The 23,839-nt window shown below is 41.9% G+C and overlaps 1 protein-coding gene across 1 annotated transcript in view; it reads left to right on the forward strand.

Annotated features, from left to right (window-relative positions):
* PDE1C (phosphodiesterase 1C) overlaps nucleotides 1–23,839 on the forward strand; it is a 708,660-nt gene that overhangs the window by 106,788 nt on the left and 578,033 nt on the right. Inside the window, exon 2 of the mRNA XM_077120317.1 lies at nucleotides 8,279–8,365. Coding sequence (XP_076976432.1) covers nucleotides 8,279–8,365 — 87 coding nt within the window. The remainder of the gene's footprint in view (nucleotides 1–8,278; nucleotides 8,366–23,839) is intronic.

Consider the following 23,839-nt stretch of genomic DNA (forward strand, 5'->3'; position numbering starts at 1 on the left):
TTTGGCTGGATGGTCAGGGACTTGGAAAGACCATAATTGGAAAATTGGTGACAAAGAAGTCTGGAGAAGAGGTATGTGGATAGACTTTTCTGAGTAGGCTAAAAACATGAACATATTTGTGTCCCATGTGAATGCGCACCAGAGGGTGACTTCAGCAGAGGAAGGTTTTAATAAGGAAGTGAATAAGATGACCCATTCTGTGGATACTAGTCAGCCTCTTTCCCCAGCAACTCCTGTCATTGCCCAATGGACTCATGAACAAAGTGGTCATGGTGTGGGGGTGGAGGTTATGTATGGGCTCAGCAATATGAGTTCCACTCACCAAGCCTGACCTGGCTACAGCCACTGCTGAGTGCCCAATGTGCCAGCAGCAAAGACCCACACTCAGCCCCCGATATGGCACCATTCCCCTAGGTGACCAGCCAGCTACATGTACATTGATTATATTGGACCACTCCCTTCATGGAATAGACACATTCTCTGGATATGGGTTTGCTTTCCCCGACACCACCATCCATGGGCTTACAGAATGCCTTATACATCGTCATGGTATTCCACACAGCATTGCTTCTGATCAGGGAACACACTTCACAGCAAATGAAGTGTGGGAATGGGCACATGCTCATGGAATTCTCTGGTCTTACCATGTTCACCATCATCCAGAGGCAGCTGGATTGACAGAATGATGGTATGGCCTTTTGAAAACTCAATTACAGTGCCAAATAGGTGGTAATACCTTGAAGGGCTGGGGTAATGTTCTCCAGGAAGCTGTATATGCTCTGAATCAGCGTCTGCTGTATGGTGCTGTTTCTCTCTTAGCCAGGATCCATGGGTCCAGGAACCAAGGGGTGGAAATGGGAGTGGTACCACTCACTACTACCCCTAGTGATCCACTAGGAAAATTTTTGCTTCCTGTCCCTGCGAACCTGATCTCTGCTGGTCTACAGGTTTACTTCCAAAAGGGGAGTGCTTTCACCAGGAGAAGAAATAGTGATTCCATTGAACTGGAATCTAAGACTGCCACCTGGTGACTTTGGGCTACTCACGCCCCTGTATCAACAAGCTAAGAAGGGGATTACATTACTGGCTGGGGTGATTGACCCTGACTATCAGGGGGAAATAGGACTGCAACTACATGATGGAGGTAAAGAAGAGTTTTCCTGTAATATAGGAGATCCCCTAGGGCGTCTTTTATTACTACCATGCCCTGTGATTAAATGGAAAACTGCAACAACCCAATCCAGGCAGGACTACCAATGGCTCAGAAACTTCAGGAATGAAGGTTTGGGTCACCCCACCAAGCAAAGAACCACAACCAGCTGAAGTGCTTGCTGAGGGTAAAGGGAACATGGAATGGGTAGTAGAAGAAGGTAGTGATAAATATGAATGACGACTACGTGATCAGTTACAGAAACGAGAACTGTAATACTGTTTTCTTTATGTTATACTATTTAAGTTGCAAGATATCAAGTTTAAAAATGAATATTACCCAAGGGCTTGCACGCTATTCTGGAGAGATTTAATGTGTTTCTGGTTATATGTAGGACAGTTGAGTATTATTAAGTGAGGAAAAATGTGTCTTTTATTGTTTTCTATTTAGAAATTAGGTATGGTTTATGGTGATGAGTATAGCTGCCAAGTTGACAAAGGGTGGACTGTCATGGTTAGGTTCATGTGTCAACTTCATCAGGTGGTGGTACCTGTTTGTCTGTTTGGGCAAGTGTTGGCTTGTTTTTTGCTATGAGGACATTTCATAGAGTTAAATCATGATCACATTGGCTACATCCACAGCTGATTCCACTTGTAATCTGCCAAAGGGAGTATCTTCTTTAATGAGTGATACTTAATCTAATTACTGGAAGCCTTCCATCAAAGACCAGGAATCAAGTTTACCAAATTCTCTGCCACCTTAAAACAAGGATTGCCATTCTTCCAGTTTGCAAGGACACATTCATCATTTTTGTCTATGGCCTTATTGGAAGAACTTTTAATGTCCATATGTCTACCAATAGTCTCCTCGAAGCAATCCAGGTCTTTTCTATTGACCTCACAATTCTTCCAGAATCTTCCCCTTATCCATATAAAAAGCCACCCCAATATGTTTGGTATTTGTAAACTGCAGCACCCCACTTCTCTGGTACCAAAATCTGTTTTTGTTTGCTAAAGCTGCTGGAATGCATTATACCAGAAATGGATGGATTTCATAAAGGGGATTGATTAAGTTACAAGTTACAATTTTAAGGCCATGAAAATATCCAAATTAAGCACCAACAAGGGAATACTTTCACTCAAGAAAGGCTGATCGAGTCCAAGATTTCTTGTCCCATGGAAAGGCACATAGTGATGTCTGCTATCCTTCTCTCTGGGCTTCTGGTTTCAAATGGCACTCTTAGCATCTTCAAGCCTCTGTGTCTGAGATTTCTCCAAAATGTTCTCCTTTTAAAGGACTCCAGTAAGCTGATTAAGTCCCACATTGAAGGGTTGGGGTCATATCTCCATGGAAACAACCTAATCAAGAGGTCCCACTCAACAGTGGGAATGTGCCCAGAAGATTGGATTTAAAGAGTATGGCTTTTCTGGGCATATATAACAGTTTCAACTCAGCACACTCCCCTTCTTGGAGTTTCACAGAGAACATTGATATCATAAAGGTTCTGAAGAATTCTGTGGTAGAGCATGTTTAGCTGTCTAGCTTAACATTTATTAAACCTATTTATTTGTGGAATCTGTTTTTTTTAAGTGAAGTACCTAATTAAATTCCACAGAGCTACAAACTGGGAAAAGTATATGTAGTCATATTGGAACCAATTTATTTGGGAAGGTTTGATTGGGTTCTCATCTAGAGATGAAAGGAGCTAGAAAACCAAGTCTGTTGCTTGGGGTACTCTGACCTGAAAGTCTGAATGGTTACAGGATTAAAAAGGCTGGGTTTGGATCCAACGTCAAGTGATCATTAACCAAACACTTATTGAATGTTTTCTATCTTATTGCATGCTGTATGACAAAGGTTGGCAATCTTTATCTGTTAAGAACCAGACAGCAGACATCTTATGCTTTGCCTGCCATGTAATAGTACAAAAACAGCTAGAGAAAATATGTGAATGAATAAGCATGGCTTTGTTCCAGTAAGACTTTATTTATGGACGCTGAAATTCAATTTCATGTCACAAAATATTAATATTTCAATTTTTCTCAAAATCAAAATAGTTTCTCATTTAAAAATATTGAAACCATTCTTAGTATGCAGACATAAGAAGGCAATTTGGTCCATGAGCTGATGTTGCTGACCTTTGCTCTATGCTAATACCTTAAGGAGTGCACAGCTCCTTAAGGTATAGTCATGGATAACTACAATGTGTTGTGGAAAGGGTTGTTTTAGACACCAGCATAGGATGCTTTGAAATCCCAGAGAAGGGGATCCCAACTCATACTGGGGTGGGGGATTTAAGTGGGTTGGAAGGGAGCTAACAGAGAAAGACTCTCTCATGGCCCTATTCGTTGTTGCCTATGGCTGTGCCTAACTGCATTCAGGTGTTCCTCTTCTGGTTGAGCATCTCTTCATTCTCTTCTCTGGTGTTAAAGTTTTCCTCCAGGCTCCCCCAATTGGTTCTGTGAGGTTCATATCCCTATTTTCCCCTAATTTACTTTTTTAAATAATATTTTTATTGACAAATCCTCACAGACACATACAGTCCATACATAGTATACAATCAATGGCTCACAATATTGTCACATAGTTGTATATTCATCACCATGATCATTTTCAGAACATTTGCATCACTCCAGAAAAAGAAACTAAAAGAAAAAAGAAAAAAACTCATACATCCCATACCCCTTACCCCTCCCTTTCATTGACCACTACTATTTCCACATACCCAATTTATTTTACCCCTTATCCCCCCTATTATTTATTTATTTTTGTTAATTTTTTTTTTTACCTCTCTGTCCATAACCTGGGTAAAAGAGTCATCAGACGCAAGGTGTTCACAATCTCACAGTCACACTGTAAATGTTATATCATTATACAATTGCCTTCAAGAATCAAGGCTACTGGGACACAGCTCAACAGTTTTAGGTACTTCCCTCTAACACACCATAAACTAAAAGGGCTATCTGTATAATGCATAAGAATATACCTCCAGTATAACCTCTCAACTCTGAAATCTATCAGCCATTGGAACTTTATTTTGTCTCATTTCTTTCTTCCCCCTTTGTTCAAGAAGACTTTCTCAATCCCATGATGCTGTGTCCCAGCTCATCCCAGGAGTTCTATCCCATGTTGCCAGGGAGATTTATACAACTAGGAGTCATATTATTCGTAGCGGGGAGGGCAGTGAGTTCACCTGCCAAATTGACTTAGAGAGAGAGGCACAAAAGAAGTTCCCTGGGGGTGACTCTTGGGCATAATTTTAAGTAGGCTTAGCTTATCCTTTGCAAAAATAAGTTTAATAGGGGCAAACCCCAAGATCCAGGGCTCAGCCTATAGATTTGGTTGTTCCCACTGCTTGCAAGAATATCAGGAATTCTCCAAATGGGGAAGTTGAATATTTCCTGCTTCCTCCCCAGTCCCCCAAGGGGACTTTGAAAATACTTCTTTATTCACTGACCAAATTACTCTGGGATGTTTCAGGGCATCACACCAACCTGGGCAAACCAACAAAGTCTCATGCCCTATTCATGATTCCATGTAGTTATGGTGTTCAAGTAAACTGACCATACAAGTTAAATTAGGTAATATGTGATCCAAAATATAAATTTTGCACCAAATAAACATCTCTCCCTTTAGTCTCACACAGAAATTGAAGTTTTAAAATATGGACCCTATCATCCTTTACCCTGTATTCTGATCTACCCCAGTCCTATCCAGATCAGCTCTAGTTGAAGTCTGATCCTTTTTACAACTTTTTAAACAGTTCCTGTATGGGGTAGTGCTGACTTTCATAGCTTCAGAGCTCTAACTCTGAGTCTCAGGTGTCACATAAATCCCCAAGGTTTTGGGGAATGACCAGATTATATGTAAACAGCTCAGTATATCAGAATTCCCCTAGTTTACTTTTGAAGCATTGCCTTTTGAGTGCCATTCTGGCTGGTGCCATCTTCTAGAAATTCAGTACTCATTTTCTCCCCTCCTTTTCTAGGCCTCTCTCCTTTGGGGATGGGCATTTTCCTGCCCAGCTAGCTCTTGGCTCTTTCTCTAAGCTTTTGAATTCACTACAAGAACTTCATGCAGTTGATGTGCTGGAGCCAGCTCACACCTACTTGTGAGACCAAAATGTGTCAATCTCTTCCCAACTCTCACTACGGTCATTCCTAGAAATCTGCCATGATGAGAGTACACCATGGAAATCAGCAAAAGAAGTCTGCAGATGCTAGCTATATCTGGGATTTTTTTTCTTTTCCTTTTTTCTGCCCTGGAGAGTTGGCGTACCAGAATACCATTCTTTGTAAGCCCAGATTAAAGATATTTTTTAGGTTATGACACAAGCTGGCTCATTGATTTATAGAATAGTGATGCTAAGAGGAATTCAGAGCCAGGTGTAGTGTCAATTGCTAGGCTGCTGAAAATTTTTGTTGTTGTTGTTATTCTTCCTGCCTGGAACATCTCCCCACTTCCATTCCTGTCTGATAAATTTCTATTAGATCTTCCCAGTTTGTATTTGTTGCCCTTCCTGGGTATGCTCAATCATAGCAATTATCACACTATTGTGTCACCTTTCCAATGACATGTCTTTTATTCTAACTATGAATGCGTGCCATGAGTGGCTGCTATAGAGTAGTGATTAATTGCAAGGGCTGTAAAGCAGGCTGCCTGGGCCCCCAATTTCTGTTCCATCACCCACGATTTGGGCAACCCTGAGCAAGTTACTAAGCAAGTTTACTTCATCTGTAGAATTGGGATAATGGTAGGACATCCCTCATTTACAAAGACTAAATAGTTTAATATAAAAGCACCTAGAAAATACCTGTCCTTAGCAAGCATTCAGTGAATTCAGCCGTTATTACTAATAATTTTATCCTCAATTCCCATCATAATGTCTGGCATATGCCAGATAATAAATATTGAATACATTAAATATATATTAAATAAATATATGCTCATTGTGTGAGTAAATGTGCAAACAGAGAACAGAACAAATGTTGTGGGTTGGCTTAAGGGGGTTTGAATAAACTGATGGGATTTGAAATGGGGCTTGAAGGATTAGTAGCGAGTAGATAGATGGGGAAGGTTAATTCAGCATGCACAGGTAGGAAGAACACTGTTTTCAGAAAGTTAGGCCATTTGGTAAATATAGAATCTGAATATGAGAAGATAATTAACATTAAACCAATTTCATCAAGTTAGTAGTAGACCTGCTATCAAAATTCCATTTCTCTCTTCCCCAGCATCTGCTTAGGTGTTACTAAGTATTTTGCTTTATGAATATAATAAATTTTAATTATTGAACAAGTCAGGAATGTTCCCATGACTCTGGGGCATCTGTTTTATGCATATGGGAGAAATTAGCACAATAGGATGACATTCCACAGTCATCCAAAAGTAATTTTGCCATGGTTTAGTAATTGGGACCCCTTGATTCTTCCCCCCTCCCACATCCCATTGTCACTTTGCCTTTTGTGAATCATTCTTCTTTTGGAACTCACCTGTAACATCTTTTGGCAAATCAAAGCCAGGCTAATAATGTGTGTGCCCTGCAATTGTGCTAAAAGAGGGGTTCTCACAAAAGAAGTTAATTTTTAAATTAAAATTGTCTTTTTTAGAAACTGTGCCATGATTGAGGTTGATATAATTTACTTTGAGGTTTTCATTCTTTTGTCATTGAGCAGTTGTTCCTCAGCTGATAAGAGTAAGCAGGGCAAGAGGTGGGGGGAGTGACGGCTGCTATGTAGGAAGGATCGGACTGGATTGTGAAATTTATCCTCAGTCCTCTCCCCACTCCAAAACTCATGGTCTCTGGGGCAAAACAGAACTGAGTTTGAATCAGGACTTCCTTTCTAAGGTGTGACCTAGAGCAGGCATGCACTTTCCATTTTGAGTCTTTCCTCCTCTGTGAGCTGGGATGACACCCTGGCCTGTGGTGGTGGGTTTCAAGGAGATTGAGCAGGGTGGTGATGGTCTGCAGTAGAGCCCTGGGGGCCTAATATGTGCTCAAGAATTGCTTCTTCTCAAGTTCCTTTTCTCCAGAGGCTCTATATGTTATAGGAATGGTGGATGTTTCCTAAACCTACTTAAATAGACACAGATATGCAAAAAGTAACATACCAGTGAAACTCTTATTGTGTGAGTGTATGCAGGACTGTGAATGAGTGTGGGTGTGTGTATTTGTGCATGTGCACCAGGGAGACATGCAGGCACAGTGTGACAATATTGCTATTAAAATTCACTGTGTGTTATTTTCAATGATACCTCTCTTCTATAAAGAGAGAAAATCATTAGCCAAGAACAATAGAAAAAGTCATGGACTGTTCTGAAAATGATTTGGGCAAGAGAAACCCTATATGTGTATAAAATCTTTGATGTATGTGACAAACATGATGCTTGAAATTCAAAATGCATAAGAAATTGTAATTTAAATGCACTGTACTTTGGGTGACCTAATGGAGCATGGACCTTTGTAAACTTTGCAATGTGTTTCTAGAAATGAGGTGCTGGTGAGTCAATAATTTGTCAATTGTTACTTTAGTGTGTTACTGTTCAGCAAATTAGTGTTCACTAAATTGGACTAAACCCATCCTTCACTCCCGCCCTGACCTGATTGCATTGCAGGCAGAGAAGCTTTGCATTGTGCCCAAGGCCATGGCATTTTGGGGGGTCTTTTATCTACCCTGTTTATTTCTAGATGTTGGGAAAATAAAGATGTATAGTTGATTTTTATTTACCCATGCTCAGGAGACATACAAATTATACAGAACTGAGGAAATTACTTTTGCCAACATAAAATAAGTGCAGTTAAAAACAATCTTTGGAAAAAATTTTGTAGGAGCATTTTCACTTTAGAGTCTGCTTCCTAATTTTCCTGAACCCGAGGTGGGCAAAAGTTTTCACTTGGAGGGTGAGAAGAGGAAAAGATTTGGAACAGAAGCCTTGGGAACATCAACATTTAAGAGGCAAGAGGAGAGTGGAAGGCCAGCTAGAAGAGATGGAGTATGAGATGGAGGGAAAGTCAAGGCAGAGGAACCAGTTGGCATCATCAGACACCCCAGATGGGTCACCAAGGGCATGCTTCTCTGGTTAAATCAGGTACCTGATGGAATGTTTCTTTTCTTTGTTTGCTAATAGAGGCGGGAGCCGGGAGAAGAGCTGCTGCAGAGGAGTGGAACACCCTGGAGGAAACCGCGGGGAAACTTGAGGGCACTGGAGAGCAAGGTAAGACACACTGTGTGCACCTGATTTCTTTCCACATCCTCCATCGTGCCTTCTACCCTATGCTTTGCAGTAGCCTAAGGGTGCACAGAAGTGACAGGCACTATTAAGGCTGTTGAAATGATGGAAAAACCCAGACTCAGGGCACCAATTGCTTTACCCAGTCATTATGGTGAAGCTAAGAGTCACACCTCAGTCTCCAGAACCTCAGTCTAGAGCCTTCCACACTGGGCTGGTAGTGACTTAAGGGAGTGTCCTAAGTGTTTCCAGTGCTGTCCTATCTACCAAAGCTGACAGAATGCAACACAACAGAGATGTATTGGCTTTTAATAAAAGGGGATTTGTTTAGTTAAAAATGCATAGTTCTTCAGAGGAAAGGCAACTAACTTTCAACTGAGGTTCTGTCTTACATGGGAAGGCACAGGACAATCTCTGCTGGCCTCCTCTCCAGGCCTCTGGGTTCCAACAACTTTCCCCAGGGTGATTCCTTTCTGTATCTTCAAAGGCCTGGGTTGAGCTGCGAGTGCTGAGATGAGGTATGCTGAGCTGCTTGCTTGGGCTGTGCTCATTGAACTCTTTCATTTAAGCATCCAGTCAATTAAAACAAACATCATTCATTGCAGCAGGCACACCTCCTAGCGGACTGCAGATCTAATCAGTGACAGATAAGCTTCACATGCCATTGGCTCATGTCCACAGCAAAAGAACTAGGCACCTTCACCTGGCCAAGTTGACATCTGAACCTAACTACCATAAGTACCAAAGCCCCATCTGGAAAGTTAGCAATGCTAACCCAGGTACCTGGCTGCACAGTGGGGTTCTGTCGTGTCTCTCCTTGTGGGAAAATATCTAGGCAAATGTGGTCCATCCTCTTATACTCATGGCTAATCATTTCATGATTTCTCACCTTTATTCTTGCTCACACACACACTGCCCTTCACCCTGATTACTTCCACCAGGTATATGGAAGACACATGTTCTGGTGCAAAGAGACTATCCGGGTTGCCCAAGAAGGTGTGCCCGCTTTGGAGGAAAAAACTCCCTACTCATGTGTTCTCTTTCACTTGCTCTGGGTCCCTGTTATTTCCTGCCTCCTGTGTTCCTACCACCTCTCTGCTAAGTAACAGTCCCGAGCTGTGTGGTGTGGAGTCCTGCCAACATGCAGGCTGGTGCTGCCCCGGGCATTGCTGGCTGTAAGCACAGCTGTGTGGACAGTGGGGCTGGGTGCCCTGGTGGGTGAGAGCTGGAGGAGGAAGAGCCTGTGCTTGCCAAAGTGAGGTTCCTGATGTTGTGGACTATGGCAGTTTGGGGGAATGTTTGGACAAAGCAGACCTGTGAAACCATTTGGAGTGGGTTGGGATTTTATCACATTAAGAAGGGTGACTCGGTCTGGATTAAGTATCTATAAATTAATCTTAGGTGTGGAGTCCCCCAGATCTGTTGCATATTGTGTGTGGGACCCAGCACAATTTCTCTCCCTGTTTATGTGCAAGGAGCACTGGAGTCATGAGTTTTTAAGGAGCTTTTTCGTAAAAGTTTAGGGTTTTAAATAACTTTGTAAAGCATTGGCAATCATGTGGGCAGTTAGAATTTTGGGACCAGAACCACACTCATTAATTAGTTGTAATAATTTGGTGTTCCAACTCAGCAAATTTGTAGGACTTGGGTCAGGACAGCCCAAAGACCAAAAGACATGTCAGGCATGGAGTTAGACATGAATTTTATTGGGACTTATGAACAGAAGATTCTTCCATGGTGGCAGCTGGTGGGGAATTGGAAGTTAGCGCTCCACAAAGGGGCTGGGGGGATTGCAAGGGCTTATAAGTGTTTTGGACAAGAGTGTGGGAACGGAGTTTCAGCAGGTTCTTGTGACACAGCTGTTTGAAGGTTTCTTATCAACAGTGATCAAGGGAGGGCAGTTTCAATGCCTTGTTTACAATACCATTTGTACATTCTTTCCCCACTGAGGAGTTCTGATGACCTTTAATGTCTGTCCCTGTTATGTAGGCGGCTACATGCAATGACTTGCTGTCAATAAGGAGGGAAATCACAGGCCCTGGCTCCCAACAGTCCATCCCCTCGCAGCAGATCACACTGACCATAGGACAGACATTGCATCCGTATTCCACAATAACTATATAAAAGACAACAGACATCAAGAGGCTCCCACACAGAGATAGCAACCCTATAAAGAGATGCCGCCATGGCCAAGAAGGGGAATTAAACCATTTAGACAAAGGGTCTACTGATAATTGAACAATATTATGTATAAGTTGTTGAATCTGATTTAAGCCTCGTGAGACATTTACGAGTGATCAAGAATATATATCTAGCACTGCACATTGATTGATGCGCAGGTGCTGCCCTGTGCTGCAGTGAGGATGTTTAAGGCCATTCTTTTTTTTTTTTTGACATGGGCAGGTTCTGGGAACTGAACCTGGGTTTCTGGTACGGCAGGCAAAAATTCTTCCACTGAGCCACTGTGCTGCACTGGCCATTCTATTTTGTAAAACTATTTTTCTAAGCTGTTTAGTTTCTTCATTTAGCAAGGACATAGCCATTTTGGAATCATTAAGTTCTTTGGGCAGTGTGATTGGCTAAGTCTGCCTCATGTGTTTCAGTAACTACTGCAGCTCCACCTGGTATAAGAATGGCTAAGGATAATACAATAGGGAGTATTCTATATGTAGCTTTAACCATTTTCCAATTACTAGGAATATGGGCTAAAGAGTCATATGAGGTAGCAGAGATATAGGACTGTCTCCATATACAACATCCTGTCCAGTTATAGGGTAAATAGGGCCAACCATATTGCCCAGAGGTCCATAGCCATTTCTTAGAGGAAGGATATGCCCCATGTTGATGGAGATATTTTGCCAGTGGAAAAGACTATTATTTTGTAGCCTAAGTAAAATTACACAATTGGGGGATAGGCACCCCACATCATGAATTCTATTAAGTCATTCCATACACACAGGGACAATATGGTCTACTGTTACAGCTTCTGCTGTCAGCCTCCCTAAACCATCATATACCACATACCCCAATACAGGTCAGGGCTTGTTTATCTGTTCGGTACAAGGGAAGAGATGTAAGCCCTGGTTTCCTTAAAGAATGACAATTGGATTTCAGTCTTAAATGAGAAGATTCTTTTCCAGATTTTCTGATGCACTTAATTCTGCCAGGTCAGCAAGGTATTCCACGCAATGCCATTCATAGGGGTCACAGTTCAAGAAAGGCTGGTAGTGCCTGAAGATGGCAAGTCTGTGCAAACTCGACGTTGGGTCCTTTTGTGGGCATGAGTTACTGCTGAAGCTCACTGTAGGAAGGTGTTTACTAGGGTGCTATGGGCTAACAGAAAGATGTTTATGGGGAACAACAAGGGGTAATTCCTGTTAGTTTAACAATATGCATACTAGAGTTCCATTGATTGACGACAAGGTACTGGCAAAGGAACATTACAGGGGAGGTTTTTTTTTGTTTTTGTTTTTGTTTTTTAACAGGGAGGTATTAAATACCAGATATTTTCCTCCTACAACACTTGAGAGTCCTCCACTGTTACATCAATTGTTAATCTGGGCATGAAAATGGTCCACATAGTCATACGTAAAGATCCAGTGGGAACAGGAGGCCCTGGATTGGTGATAAAGATTTCAAACAGGTATTTTCTGAATAAATTTAGGTCTTTTAGAATATTTTTGGGAACTCCTATTCCCCAGGGACTTAGGATTCCTAACCAATGCACAGCTACATAGACCAGCACCAAAGACATACCCATGTGTAGGGTCTGAAGTACAGGCAATAACAAGTTATTACTATTTCCCTACCTGGGCTGCAAGGCAGCCGGCCCTTTAATTTGTATTCTCAATGCCTGTGCTGGTCCTCAACTGGGTGGGTGCAGTAGCCTGCATCATTGCATTCAAGCAGGTTCAAGCCTACTAGAGCCTTTTATTCCACTGTTGCAAGGACCTTTTAGCATATTTTAGCTGTTCATTTAACAAGCCATTCACTTTTTCAATAAGGCCTGCATCTATGGAATTGCAGGGCAGATGGAATATCCATATGATGTCCTAATCCATGGCCCAGGATGCCCAGTGGAAGGGGTCCCCTGATCACTGTCTATCTTTGTAGTATATAAAACAGAACACTTATCTTTTCCAAACATCTGATGGTGACCCTCTGCTTTGCCTTTCCCACTGGGAAAGCTACCAAAAGTCCTGTATCTGTGTCCACAGTAGTAAAAGCATACCTCACCCCTCTGAGAGCAGCCGGGGACCAATATAGTCCACTTGCCATTGGGTTACTGGGATTTGTGACCAGCCAGTGTGTCCCATCTGATATGGTAACCTACGTGGTCAACACAGGGAATATGAAGGTCATTCACTAGTGATGCCAATAGCTGCTGGCATGTGATCAGCAGCTGGAACTGCTGGGCCAGATACCACAGAGTTCGATGCCTTTGGTGTCTGCTGTTCTGATGAAACCATTCTGCCACTTCCCTGGTTTCAGCTGTGCTGCTCTAAAATTATGTGAGTGCATCTGCTTCCATATTTCTGGGTAATGTGTTGGGAGTGTGGGCAGGGATGTTATAAGTAGTTACCTTTTCTCATTGGCAAGCAACCCAGATGTCTTTCCAAAATTCTTGTCCCCAGAGAGGATGACTTATGACTGTCTGTTGCTCCTTCCTCCAGATTGCCATCCAGATCATAAGGCCTTTGTAAAACAGCCCAGCTGTCAGTACAGATAGTAAGTGTGTCTCCTGGCTCATGCACTTTCACCATCCATACTGCTCTTAACTCAGCCCTTTGACTGCTTTGTATAGCACCAGTTTCCCACCATATAGTGTCAGTTCTGGGTGGCACTGCCACAGCTGTCCAGGTGGGAGGCTGCCCACTAGCAGAACCATCGGTACATCTAGCAGACTCGGGAATGGTACCTGTACTTCCTATAGTTGGCAGTTCAATAGCTATTTCATGTGCAGTGACTTTAACTGTTGAATGCTTTAAGTAGGACACTGGTCCAAGAATTTCATGCATTTCTACACTCAGAGGACTGGCATTGAAAATACTGCACTGTAGCAGGTAGGCTTTCCATTTGGTCAGTGTGCTCAGTTAGGCACAGCTAGCGTGGCTTAACAGCAATATCAGTTATCAACCCCTGAATAAGGATGGCTATTTCCCAGGTGACTCAGCATCTTCAGGCAGTCTCTCCACTTGCAATAAGGCATTATATGCAGCACACAATTGCTTTTCAAGGGGGCTGTATCTCAGTTCTGCCCCTTTTGATAATTGTGACCAAAAGCAAGGGTATTCATTTAGAATGTTGCCTCTGCCACAGACCCTACCCAAAGCCAATATCAATGTTGGCTATATCCAATTCACAGGGTGGGTCTGGATCTGTGCTCCCCACTTCACACCCCAGTGCTTGTGCTATTGTCCTGTTTGCTTTTTCAAAAGCAGCCTGCTGGTGGTCCTCCCATTTCCAAGTATCACCTTTTCTAATTAGCATATACAAAGAGTTTTTGTGTATGTGTGTGAATTATAACCACTTTATTCATTATTTGCTCACACATTCACCTTTTCCTCAATTCTGCTATCACACAAGACATTGTACTAAGAGCTAAAGGCGCAATAAACAGGTTTTTAAAAAATATTTTTATTGAGAAATCTTCACACACATACATTCTATACATGATGTACCATCAATGGTTCACTGTCATCACATAGTTGTGCATTCATCACCATGATCATTTTTTTAGAACATGTGCATGTTTCCAGAAAAAAAATAAAAAGAAAAATACTCATATATACCATACGCCTTACCCTCCCTCTCATGACAACTAGTATTTCCATCTACCCAATTTATTTTACCCCCTATTATTTATTTATTTTTTATCCATATTTTTTTACTCTTCTGTCCATACCCTGGATATAAGGAACACCAGACACAGGTTTCCACAATCCTACAGTCACATTGTAAATGTTATATCTTTATACTATTGTCTTCAAGAATCAAGGCTACTGGAACACAACTCAACAGTTTCATGTACTTCCCTCCACCAACTCCAACATACCTTAACTAAAAAGGGATGTCTATATAATGCATATGAATAACCCCCAGAATAACCTCTTGACTGTTTGAAATCTCTCAGCCACTGAAACTTTATTTTGTCTCATTTCTTTCTTCCCCCTTTTGGTCAAGAAGGCTTTCTCAATTCCTTGATGCTGCATCCTGGCTCATCTGGGATTTCTGTACAAAGGGTTTTAACATTTGGGCTTAGTGAGGAACAAAAGGTTTCCAATACCCAAATAACCCCAAGAAAGCTATTAGTTGTTTTGACGTATGTGGCATAGGAAAACATTGTACCTTATCAATTACTGCAGAAGAAATAATTTTTATCTCCCAAACCATACAACACCTAAGAATTTGACAGAACAGCCAAGGCATTGCAGTTTGTTGTGATTAATTGTCCATCCCCAACTCTCAAGGTGAGATAACAATGAGCCTGAGACTTCTTTTAGTTCTGAAAGATAGTTGCTGGCTAACATGACATCATCGATGTAGTGAAACAGACTTTGACACTTAGCCAAATCCTTTGCCACAAGACCACGGCAGATGGTTGGGCAATGTAAATAGTCTTGCAGGAGCATGGAGCATGGTGAAAGTCCTTTGTTCTTCCCAGGTAAAAGTGGAAACAGGTTGACTTCATTTATTTAAAGGGCTACTAAAGAAGGCATTGTTAAATCTAAAACACAGTGGTAATGTCATACATGAGTGCTAATTCCTTGTAGTAAAGAAGCAAGGATTGGAACGACTGCATACAAAGGTGTCATTACTTTATCTTTTGTTTCCCAAACCTCTTCTAAAGGGTATGCAGTGGCTTTTGCCACTTGTTCTGCCTCTGTAGCCATTCGCAGGGTTCCTAACAGGGGTCATGGTATGGCAACCACTATTTGGCCTGCTATCTGTTGCAAAACAGTCAGTAACCCCGCTGGAGATTTCAGGGGGTCTCCATACTCTCATGGCGGTCCCATTCATCTAGGAGGGCAGCCACCCCTAACACATGGATGATAGAGGCCAATTTGGGATTTCTCCCAGGGATAATTGTCCTGCTCTCAGTTATTTGTACATTCTTTCCCTCCTGAGTAGGTCTAATGACCTTTAATGTCTGTCCTAGTTACGTGGGTGGCTCCGTGCAATGATCTGTTCTCAATATGCAGGGGAATCCCGGGCCCTCAGTCTCCACAGTGGGCAATCTCTTTCTTTCTCTGCCCCTGTCCCTTTATCATATGACTTCACATTCTTCACAGGCTACCATTTCAAATGGGATATTGTATGAAAATTACATTGAAATGCAGAAGGTGCTGAAATAAAATAACATTGGCAATACTAATAGCTGCTATCTACTGAGTGCTGACTATGTGCCAGGTGCTGTCCTAAGCACTAGTTGGGTATGACTTAGTTTCCTAGGGCCATAACAAAGGAACACATACCTAGTGACTGAAAACAACAGAAATTTGTTGTCTCACTGAAATCAAGTTGTCTGCAAAGCTATCCTCCCAACCTCTTCTAGCTTCTGGTGTTTTGTAGGCAAAAAATTTTGAACGCTCCTTGATTTGTAGCTGAAGCACTTCAATCTCTGCCCCTATTGTCACATGGCATTCTCCCCTGTGTGTGCCTGTTGCTTTGCCTTTTATAAGGATTCCAGTCAGACTGGATTAAGCCATGCCCTAATCCAATTTTGCCTCATTTTAAATCATTACATCTTCAAAGACTCTATTTCCAAATGAGGTCACAATCACGGGACCAGGGATTAGGATGTGAACGTGTATTTTTTGGGGGCATAATTCAACCCAGAGCAGATTATTATGTCATTTATTCCTCACCATAATCTAGAAGGTTCTGTCATTATCCGTAAGGAAACCAAGGCATGGCCTAAATTCATCCAGGATTCCTGGCAGGTCGACTCTGGAGCTTGTGTTATCAACCATGGTGTTTTACAGCATTAGCATGCATCAGGGTAGGATGAAATGACATAAGTCTGGGTAAGGTGCAAATGGCACATAAAATGTGAAAAGCAAATCAAAGCACCCATCACTTTCTCTCATGCTGTTTTACCACACTACTCTCATTTCAAAAAGGAATCAAGTATACATTTTATCTCCTCCAGGAAACAGTGGTCTGGATTAATGGCCTACATGCTGAGATCCACCCACGTCCTGAGCTCCCCTCTGTTTTAGCACTACAAGAGATTATTCTCTATTCACTTGTGGGTCTTCTCATCTGGCCTGTGAGTTCCCTGAAGGCAGTGACTGTGTCTCATTTGATTTTATGCACAGCCTGACCCCAGAGGTGGACTATGGCGCTTGCATGTTTGTCCTTGCAGTACCCTTGGCCTTTTTTCCCCTTCATCTTTTCCCCTGTAACCAAGACTAACAAATATAATTATAGCTGCTGAATCATTATCTAAGTGCTTCCTAACTTTCTGATATGTAGTACTGTAGCCAGAAGCAATTATCTGTGACTGCTGTAACTCACCGAACTGTGACTTGTTTGATGATGATGTTATGTTTTATAACTGCATAATCTTTACCCTTTAACTGGACAGAGATAAGATAACATGTGACTGGCCCAGCATGAATCCCCTTATCTTGTTTTGGAACCCTGAAGTCTGATACTTCTGCACATAGCCCCTCACTGTTTATTAATGAAGTAACATGAATCAGCATAGAATTGACCATACTACTTCTAATCAGAGTTGGCCCACACCTGACATGGGCAATAGCTTAAACCTTACACTTCAGATGAGCTAAGCATATAATCAATGTGAGCATACTCAGAGATTAGACTATCTCTAACCTCTTCATCTAAACCTGCCTGACTTTGAAAGCTAGAAAACACTGAAAGTTTGTTAAGTTCAGGGAGACAGATTTGAGGAACTGTCCTCCTCTCACAATCCCATTGTCACTTAGTTGACTGTGGTGGGCATTGGGCAAGGACTTACTTCTGAGTAGCAACACCCCCTAAACCTTTGGGGCAGCTGGATCTCCCTCCCATCTCCTCAATGGAGGCCCTGTTGAGAGGCTTTAAGGGTCCATTTGGGTACAGGGAAGCCTATCTATAGTCTTCTGAGGGACTGGCTGGCTTCAGGGTGAGTCATGCTTGTGCCCTTGGGGTTTTCCCATTTCCGTTGCGCGGAGGCAGGCTGATGTGTGGTCAGCATGGGGGCCTGTGCCAGTACTGTGGATGGGAATGAAGCCCTTCTAAGAGTTGTGGGATGACTTGGTGGGGGCGGGGTTGGGCGGTGGCTAAAGGCTCCTTCCTCCAGGGACAGAAACTTGCAATGGCAGCTCGAAGGGGCAAAACACAGTTCCTTTATTCCAGGTGGGAAAATGGTAAGCCCCCTTACCCTGCAGGTTCTAACTAGGACCTGTCTCCTCTCTGCTTATTTGTTCCTTTGGACTTTATTTTAAAAAGAGGTTGAAAAAGTAAGAGTGGGTGGAAGAGGCCATGAGCTGAGGGCATCGGGAACATTACATGCTCTCAGAAGAAGAGAGATGGCATCATGGCAGATGGAGCTCTGGGAAGGAATTTAACCCACCCCCCTTTGATTCTCATACCCGCCTGTCTGTGGCTAGGCCTGTCTGTGGCTGGGCCTCAGTTCTTCCTGTGTGAAATGAGAATTGTTGGGAGGGCTAAATGAGTCTATAGGTAGAAGGGTCTGGCACAGTGCTTGGTTCACAGTGTGGACCTCAAGAAGCATGAATTGAAAACGAAGAAAACTAACTAAAGAATCCTTTTTCTTTTCTCTTGCTTCTTTCAATTTAGTCATAGAATCAACATCCCACCTCTACCCTCTTTCCACTTCTTATTCTTTCTAGCAGGCGATCTTGCATTGCTAGAGCACTGTGCAGTTCCAGTTTCCTTGTGACTTGCTCCATTGGCCATACATTTTCAATCAATTCCATAACCATGTGCTTAGTGCTGGCTATGTGCAAATGGTGGTGCTTTTGTGTTTTGGAGGATAGCTTCAAAATCAGAGGAAGAACTAATTAAGCCAAGAGGTAACCATGTGAAATGAGGACATCAAATTACCTCCCATTCTCACATATGCCCTTTGTTAACTTGAGAACCCATTGTGTTAAAAATTTGTTTGTCAAATGTATATGCAAAAATTTACCACAATGTAAAGTACCTTTTGGTAGCTTAAATACCTGACAAGAGCATCTCAGCATTAAATCATTAATACTCCCACCTGCTGCCAACTATAACTGCTGTCTTTTATCATGATAATACAGACTGTCTGATTCTCCCGGTAGAGTTTTTGGGCATCAGTGTAATCAACATCTGGAAAAATTTGCTAATGACTCTGAGAATTAAGTTATCTTGTCAACCTAGCGACTTTATGCTTTCCCCACCCTTGAAGATTTTTATAACTCATAATCATAATATAAAACTTCAACTACACAAGCCAGTAATCTGTTTTCTTGACATCAGCTTGCCTTGTACGGTGAACATGTCTAATGTTTTGTAAAGTATAAATATTGAAAGGTGTCACATGCTGATCACCTGGTATCAGGACGAAAGAACAAGAATAAACTTTCACTAAGAAATTTCAGTTTAGACATAAGTCTTTGGGATTGTCTTCTCAATACATGTGCTATGGAGGGAATTTGAAGCCTTTGATCTCTGGAGGTTTTGGTGACAACAAGAGGATGACAATGAAGTGCCCTCCTAAGAATGTGACAAAAGGAAAAAAGATTTCTCCTGACAGCTAAACTTGGTTATTGTACCTTAGGCATATCTATATTGCCGGACTCACTGTCTTCCACTGAAATTGCTCATTTCTGGGTTTGTCCTCTTTATGGACTATCAGATTCTTTAAGCAGGTACTAAGGCTTATTAGTCTTTATATTTACAATATCTAGCACAAAGTTTTATACATAGGAGATGACTAATAATGTTAGTTATAAATGAAATGGGTCACCTCAGCCACATTCAAAGTCTCCTTGAAGAGAGTATAATTTCTAGGCCCACAAGACTTGATTGTAACCTGAATCAAAGCAACATGTGGAGGAATGTCTTCATAGTTGGAACTGGCAAACAATGAAAAGAGAGAGATTGAAAGTCATGGAGGCAAACAGCAGCATTGCCCTTCCAGGTAATACTTGGGGAGAAGGGGTATGTGAGGACATCACCTGCCTGCTGCTTGTGTCAATGCAAGTCCGTTTTGGAGATGAAGGCATCCGAATATGAAAGCCCATTGCCATTGGAATCTGATTAGTTTTATCTATTTCTATTTCTTATTGCAATACAATAAAATTGCCATTCTGATTCCTGTACTTTTGCCCTCTGTGAGTTTAGCCAGTATGAATTTGGCTTTTAGTCTAACCAAGTTAGGGCACCATCAAGAAGGAGCCCTTGTACCTGGCAGGCTGAGGAGGACCAGCTGTGATCATGTTAACATCACCAGGTGGTGCCCCTCCTGAGTCCCCTGCAGGCCAGATAGCCCTGTCCTAGCAGCACCCTGACCTCACCATGGCTGTCCATACACTGCCTAAGGAGGCATGTACAAATGAGATGTGAAGTCCATCTCTCTGGGGTGGCTTATGCAGGTAGAAAAGCTGACCTTTTAAAGTTTAAGGAGATGCCATATTCATAGCATCCAATGCAAAATCTTGAACATAGGAGATGACCAATAATGTTAGTTATAAAGTGAAATGGATCATTTCAGTTCTGTGGGTGTGCTTTGTGAAAAAAAATCTCATAAACAACAAGCGAAAAAGAGAAGACATCTGTTCAAGTGGATAAGATCATGAAGACTATGGGCAGGGAACTGTGTGCTGTTTCATTAAGTCCTGGAAGGATGGAAGAATTAAGTCCCGTCTGAAAAAAGTAGCTGCTGGTCTTTAGACAATGAATGTGGATTTTCCTTTACCTGATTAGTGATAAACACAGACCATTTTATCCTCATCCATGGGACATGGTTAGAAGGTTGACCTGTTAATTTACATATTTCTTCTTACAACTAATGTCAGAAGCAGAATATTCATGTATTCATTCATTTCACAAATATCTATTAACTACCTACTCTATGGTAGGCATGGTTCTAGGTGTTTGGAGTATATCAGTGAACAAAGCACAGATCCCATCCCTCACGAAGCTTATAGTCCAGTGAGAACATGTGATTGCATGGGCCATTGTTGTGGTTCAGGAAAATGTAGTGTAATATTTATTTTTAATTATAAAATATTTTAGTCAAAAAGAAAAATGCAGGAAGTAATTTAGATACTCGTGCCTGTTTTGAGAACCAACTTTAAAAATTTTATTTATTTATTTTTTCTAAATATGGGCATGTTAGAAAATTTAGAGGACACAATATGAACTATATTATCCCCGAAGTTCCTGGGAAGGAAGCCCCTAGGGGAATGGCCAATCTAGGAACTAGGACAAGCCTGAATTCTTTGGCTCTGAGAAGCTAAATTACCTATAATCCCAGCATCAGAGTATAATCACTAGTACCATTTTGGTGTGTTTCCTTCCTGTCTTTCTTAAGTTCATTTTTTTTGCATGGGCAGGCACCGGGAATCAAACCTGGGTCTCCAGCATGGCAGGCGGGAATTCTGCCACTGAGCCACCATCACACCACCCTCTTAAGTGCATTTTTTTACAGAGTTGTGACCATATTGTATCTACCTTGTAGTTTGCTCTTTTTTCTTAACATATAGTTTATCTTCCCTCTCACTAAATGACTTGTTCTGTGACACTTTCTTCAAAACACAGCATCCTTATCATTGTCATCAACAGCAGAAGTCACAACCAGAACACAAAAGTGGGGGAGTGTGTATGGGTGGGTGGTTGTGCTTATCTGTGTGGGTGTGTGTTTGCTGGTGACAAGGGACATGTTTTCTGTCCTATGTGAGGTGAATCAGTAAGCTGGCAGAAATTTTTAGATGAATTTTGCTGCCAGGGAACAACAGATGGAGGAGACTTTCTTTACTATAAGTCATTTTGGCAAATAGTTGGATCCACTCTATCAGAAATCCCTTTTTGGGTTGCCTGTCTGTTCTTTTTGATTCCATTATTCTTGGTGCCTTCGATAATTCTGTTGCCAAGGTTGCCACTGAGAGGAGTTACCTTCTCCAGGGATTTCAGAACTGCAGCAAGAAAATTTAACTTCTTAATTCCATCCTTTGTTACTGGGGGCCTTGAAATGAGATAAGTATGTACAACACTTAGCATAAAGCCTGGCACATGGTGGCCTGACACGTTAGACCTCCTAAGTAACCATGCTCCCTTCCTTATGTCCGAGTGCAAGTGTGAGCATGACTCTACTATAACCCATTACCCACCTGGGACCTATTGCCATGCAAGTTGTAACCTTGGATGCTCTGTATTTATTCTAATCCCTTGGTCCCCAGATCCTCATCAAGCATCTCTGATGTGGCAAATTGTGCTGGCTTACTAAAGATTATGCATTAAATTTCTACTCCTCTTCTATTCCCCTTTCCTCTTAACACACTGGCATAATTTTATATTTCTATGTATCTATACTTTCTAGTTTCAGAAAGACAAAATATATCCCACAGCATGATGCAGTTTTAACTCTAAGTGAATTATATTTTTGGATTGTTTTCTAAAGCCATAGCTATAATATACTATATAATATACTATTAACTTATTTATAACTTTAAATCTCCTGTAAGTGATAACACCAACAACAGATCACATGAAAAGAGGTGTTTTTTTAAATGGGAAAAGTGAGCTTTAATTTATATCATAATGTTGAGACTCAGGCACTTTGGGTGAGTGAGCCTGAGCTTAAGATTGAAAGGTTATAACTCTGGTTGGGGGAAAATTTTCCACCTCAGCCCTTGGACACACAGGTATAAACCTTCTCTCTACCTGGTGAGTTGGGGGGCAAATTGGGTCAAACCCAGGGCAGAGGACAGGATGTCAAAGGGTTACCCTTTTCTTTTCCAACTTTCTTACCCCACTTGTAGTTGGTGGGGCCATATGACTAATTTCTGGCCAATGGAATGTGGGAAGAAGTGATGCGTATTTCTTTCAAGCCTAATCCCTAAAATCCTCCCTCATAATCCTCAACCTCTTTTCTCTCCATCTGCTGGCCAGATGTGGAGGATTTCGTGGAGGACTCTGAAGTCCTAGGGATGTTGGAACTACTAGATAGAAGGAGCCTGGGTTGTGAGTGATTCCATGGAACAAAGCCTAAGATCCCTCCCTCCCCTAATCTTCCTTGGGCATAATGAACATGAAAATGAGCATTTATGTGTTAGGTCCCTTAGACTTTGGAGGTATTTGATACAGAGGTGAGCTATGCAAATAAATGTGGTATTTGGCACATTGTAGGTGCCCAATAAATAGTAGTTGCTTTTTCTCCTAGTCCCCAGGAAGTACAAGCCCAGATGACAGAATCCTCTTAAGGAAGCCTGAGGTGACAAGCATTGATAGGATATGTCTAAGCCAAGTCCTTGAGAGAAAATCAAGACTCAAGCAGGGAAACCATATATATTGCCAGTGGCACATAGTGGGATTTTAGAGGCAGACATGGCCTAGAGCCAGATAGAAACATCATGATGGAAACAGGCTTTGTATAGACCAGCAATGTTGGCAATGAATATTGCGAATCAGTTGTGGTTCTCAACGCCAGTTTCTTACTAAAATCATCTGGGGAGGTTTAAAAAAATGCCCATTTTGGGGGGCTTGTTTTCTGCATCCATAGTTGGGTCTTCGTTATGAGATGGAAATCTGATGATAACATTGCAATGACTTGGTCAAGGCCTCATTGTTATCCTCTTGCTCTCCCCATTTTGTTGTATACCAGCCTGATTTCTAGCAGCTGTATCAGCATTTCTTTGCTTGAGAGCTTCATCTGGCTGGGCTGCCTTTACAGCAGGCCAGAAATACCAATGAATTGTTGTCTCCCAAGACCAATTCCTAACCAATGATGACTGGATCCCTGGACTTTTTCTCCCCTCAGGTGGAAGAACTGAGTCACGTGTTTTACACTGACTCCTAATGTTCCCCAAGATGAGTGAGCTCCAGTTCCCACAGTGGTAACTAGCCTTTATTTACTGCTTTTTCTACCCTAACTTCTCTACTCCCTGACTGATAGTTCCCACCTCTTGCTTAAAAGCATTTCATGCTTTCCATTCCCTAGAGGAGAAAATCTAAACTTCCCAGTGTGGAAACCAAGGCCCCTGTCTTTGTTTGTCAGAGCTTCAACAACTAATACTACACATTGAGTTGGTGTAAACAATAAGAATTTGTTGACTCATGTTTTTTGGGGTCCCGAGTCCCAAATCAACACATCGGCAAAGCCGTGCTTTCTCTTGGGGTCTGTAGTGTCCTGGTTATGCATGCTGCAGTTCTTGGGTTCTTTGACTGCATTTTCTGTCTCATCACATGACAAAAACCCTTGGTCTCCTGTGGCTTTCTCTGGCTTCTGGCTTCTAC

The sequence above is a fragment of the Tamandua tetradactyla genome, chromosome 1 (assembly GCF_023851605.1).
Source record: "Tamandua tetradactyla isolate mTamTet1 chromosome 1, mTamTet1.pri, whole genome shotgun sequence".
In the NCBI taxonomy this organism is placed as follows: domain Eukaryota; kingdom Metazoa; phylum Chordata; class Mammalia; order Pilosa; family Myrmecophagidae; genus Tamandua; species Tamandua tetradactyla.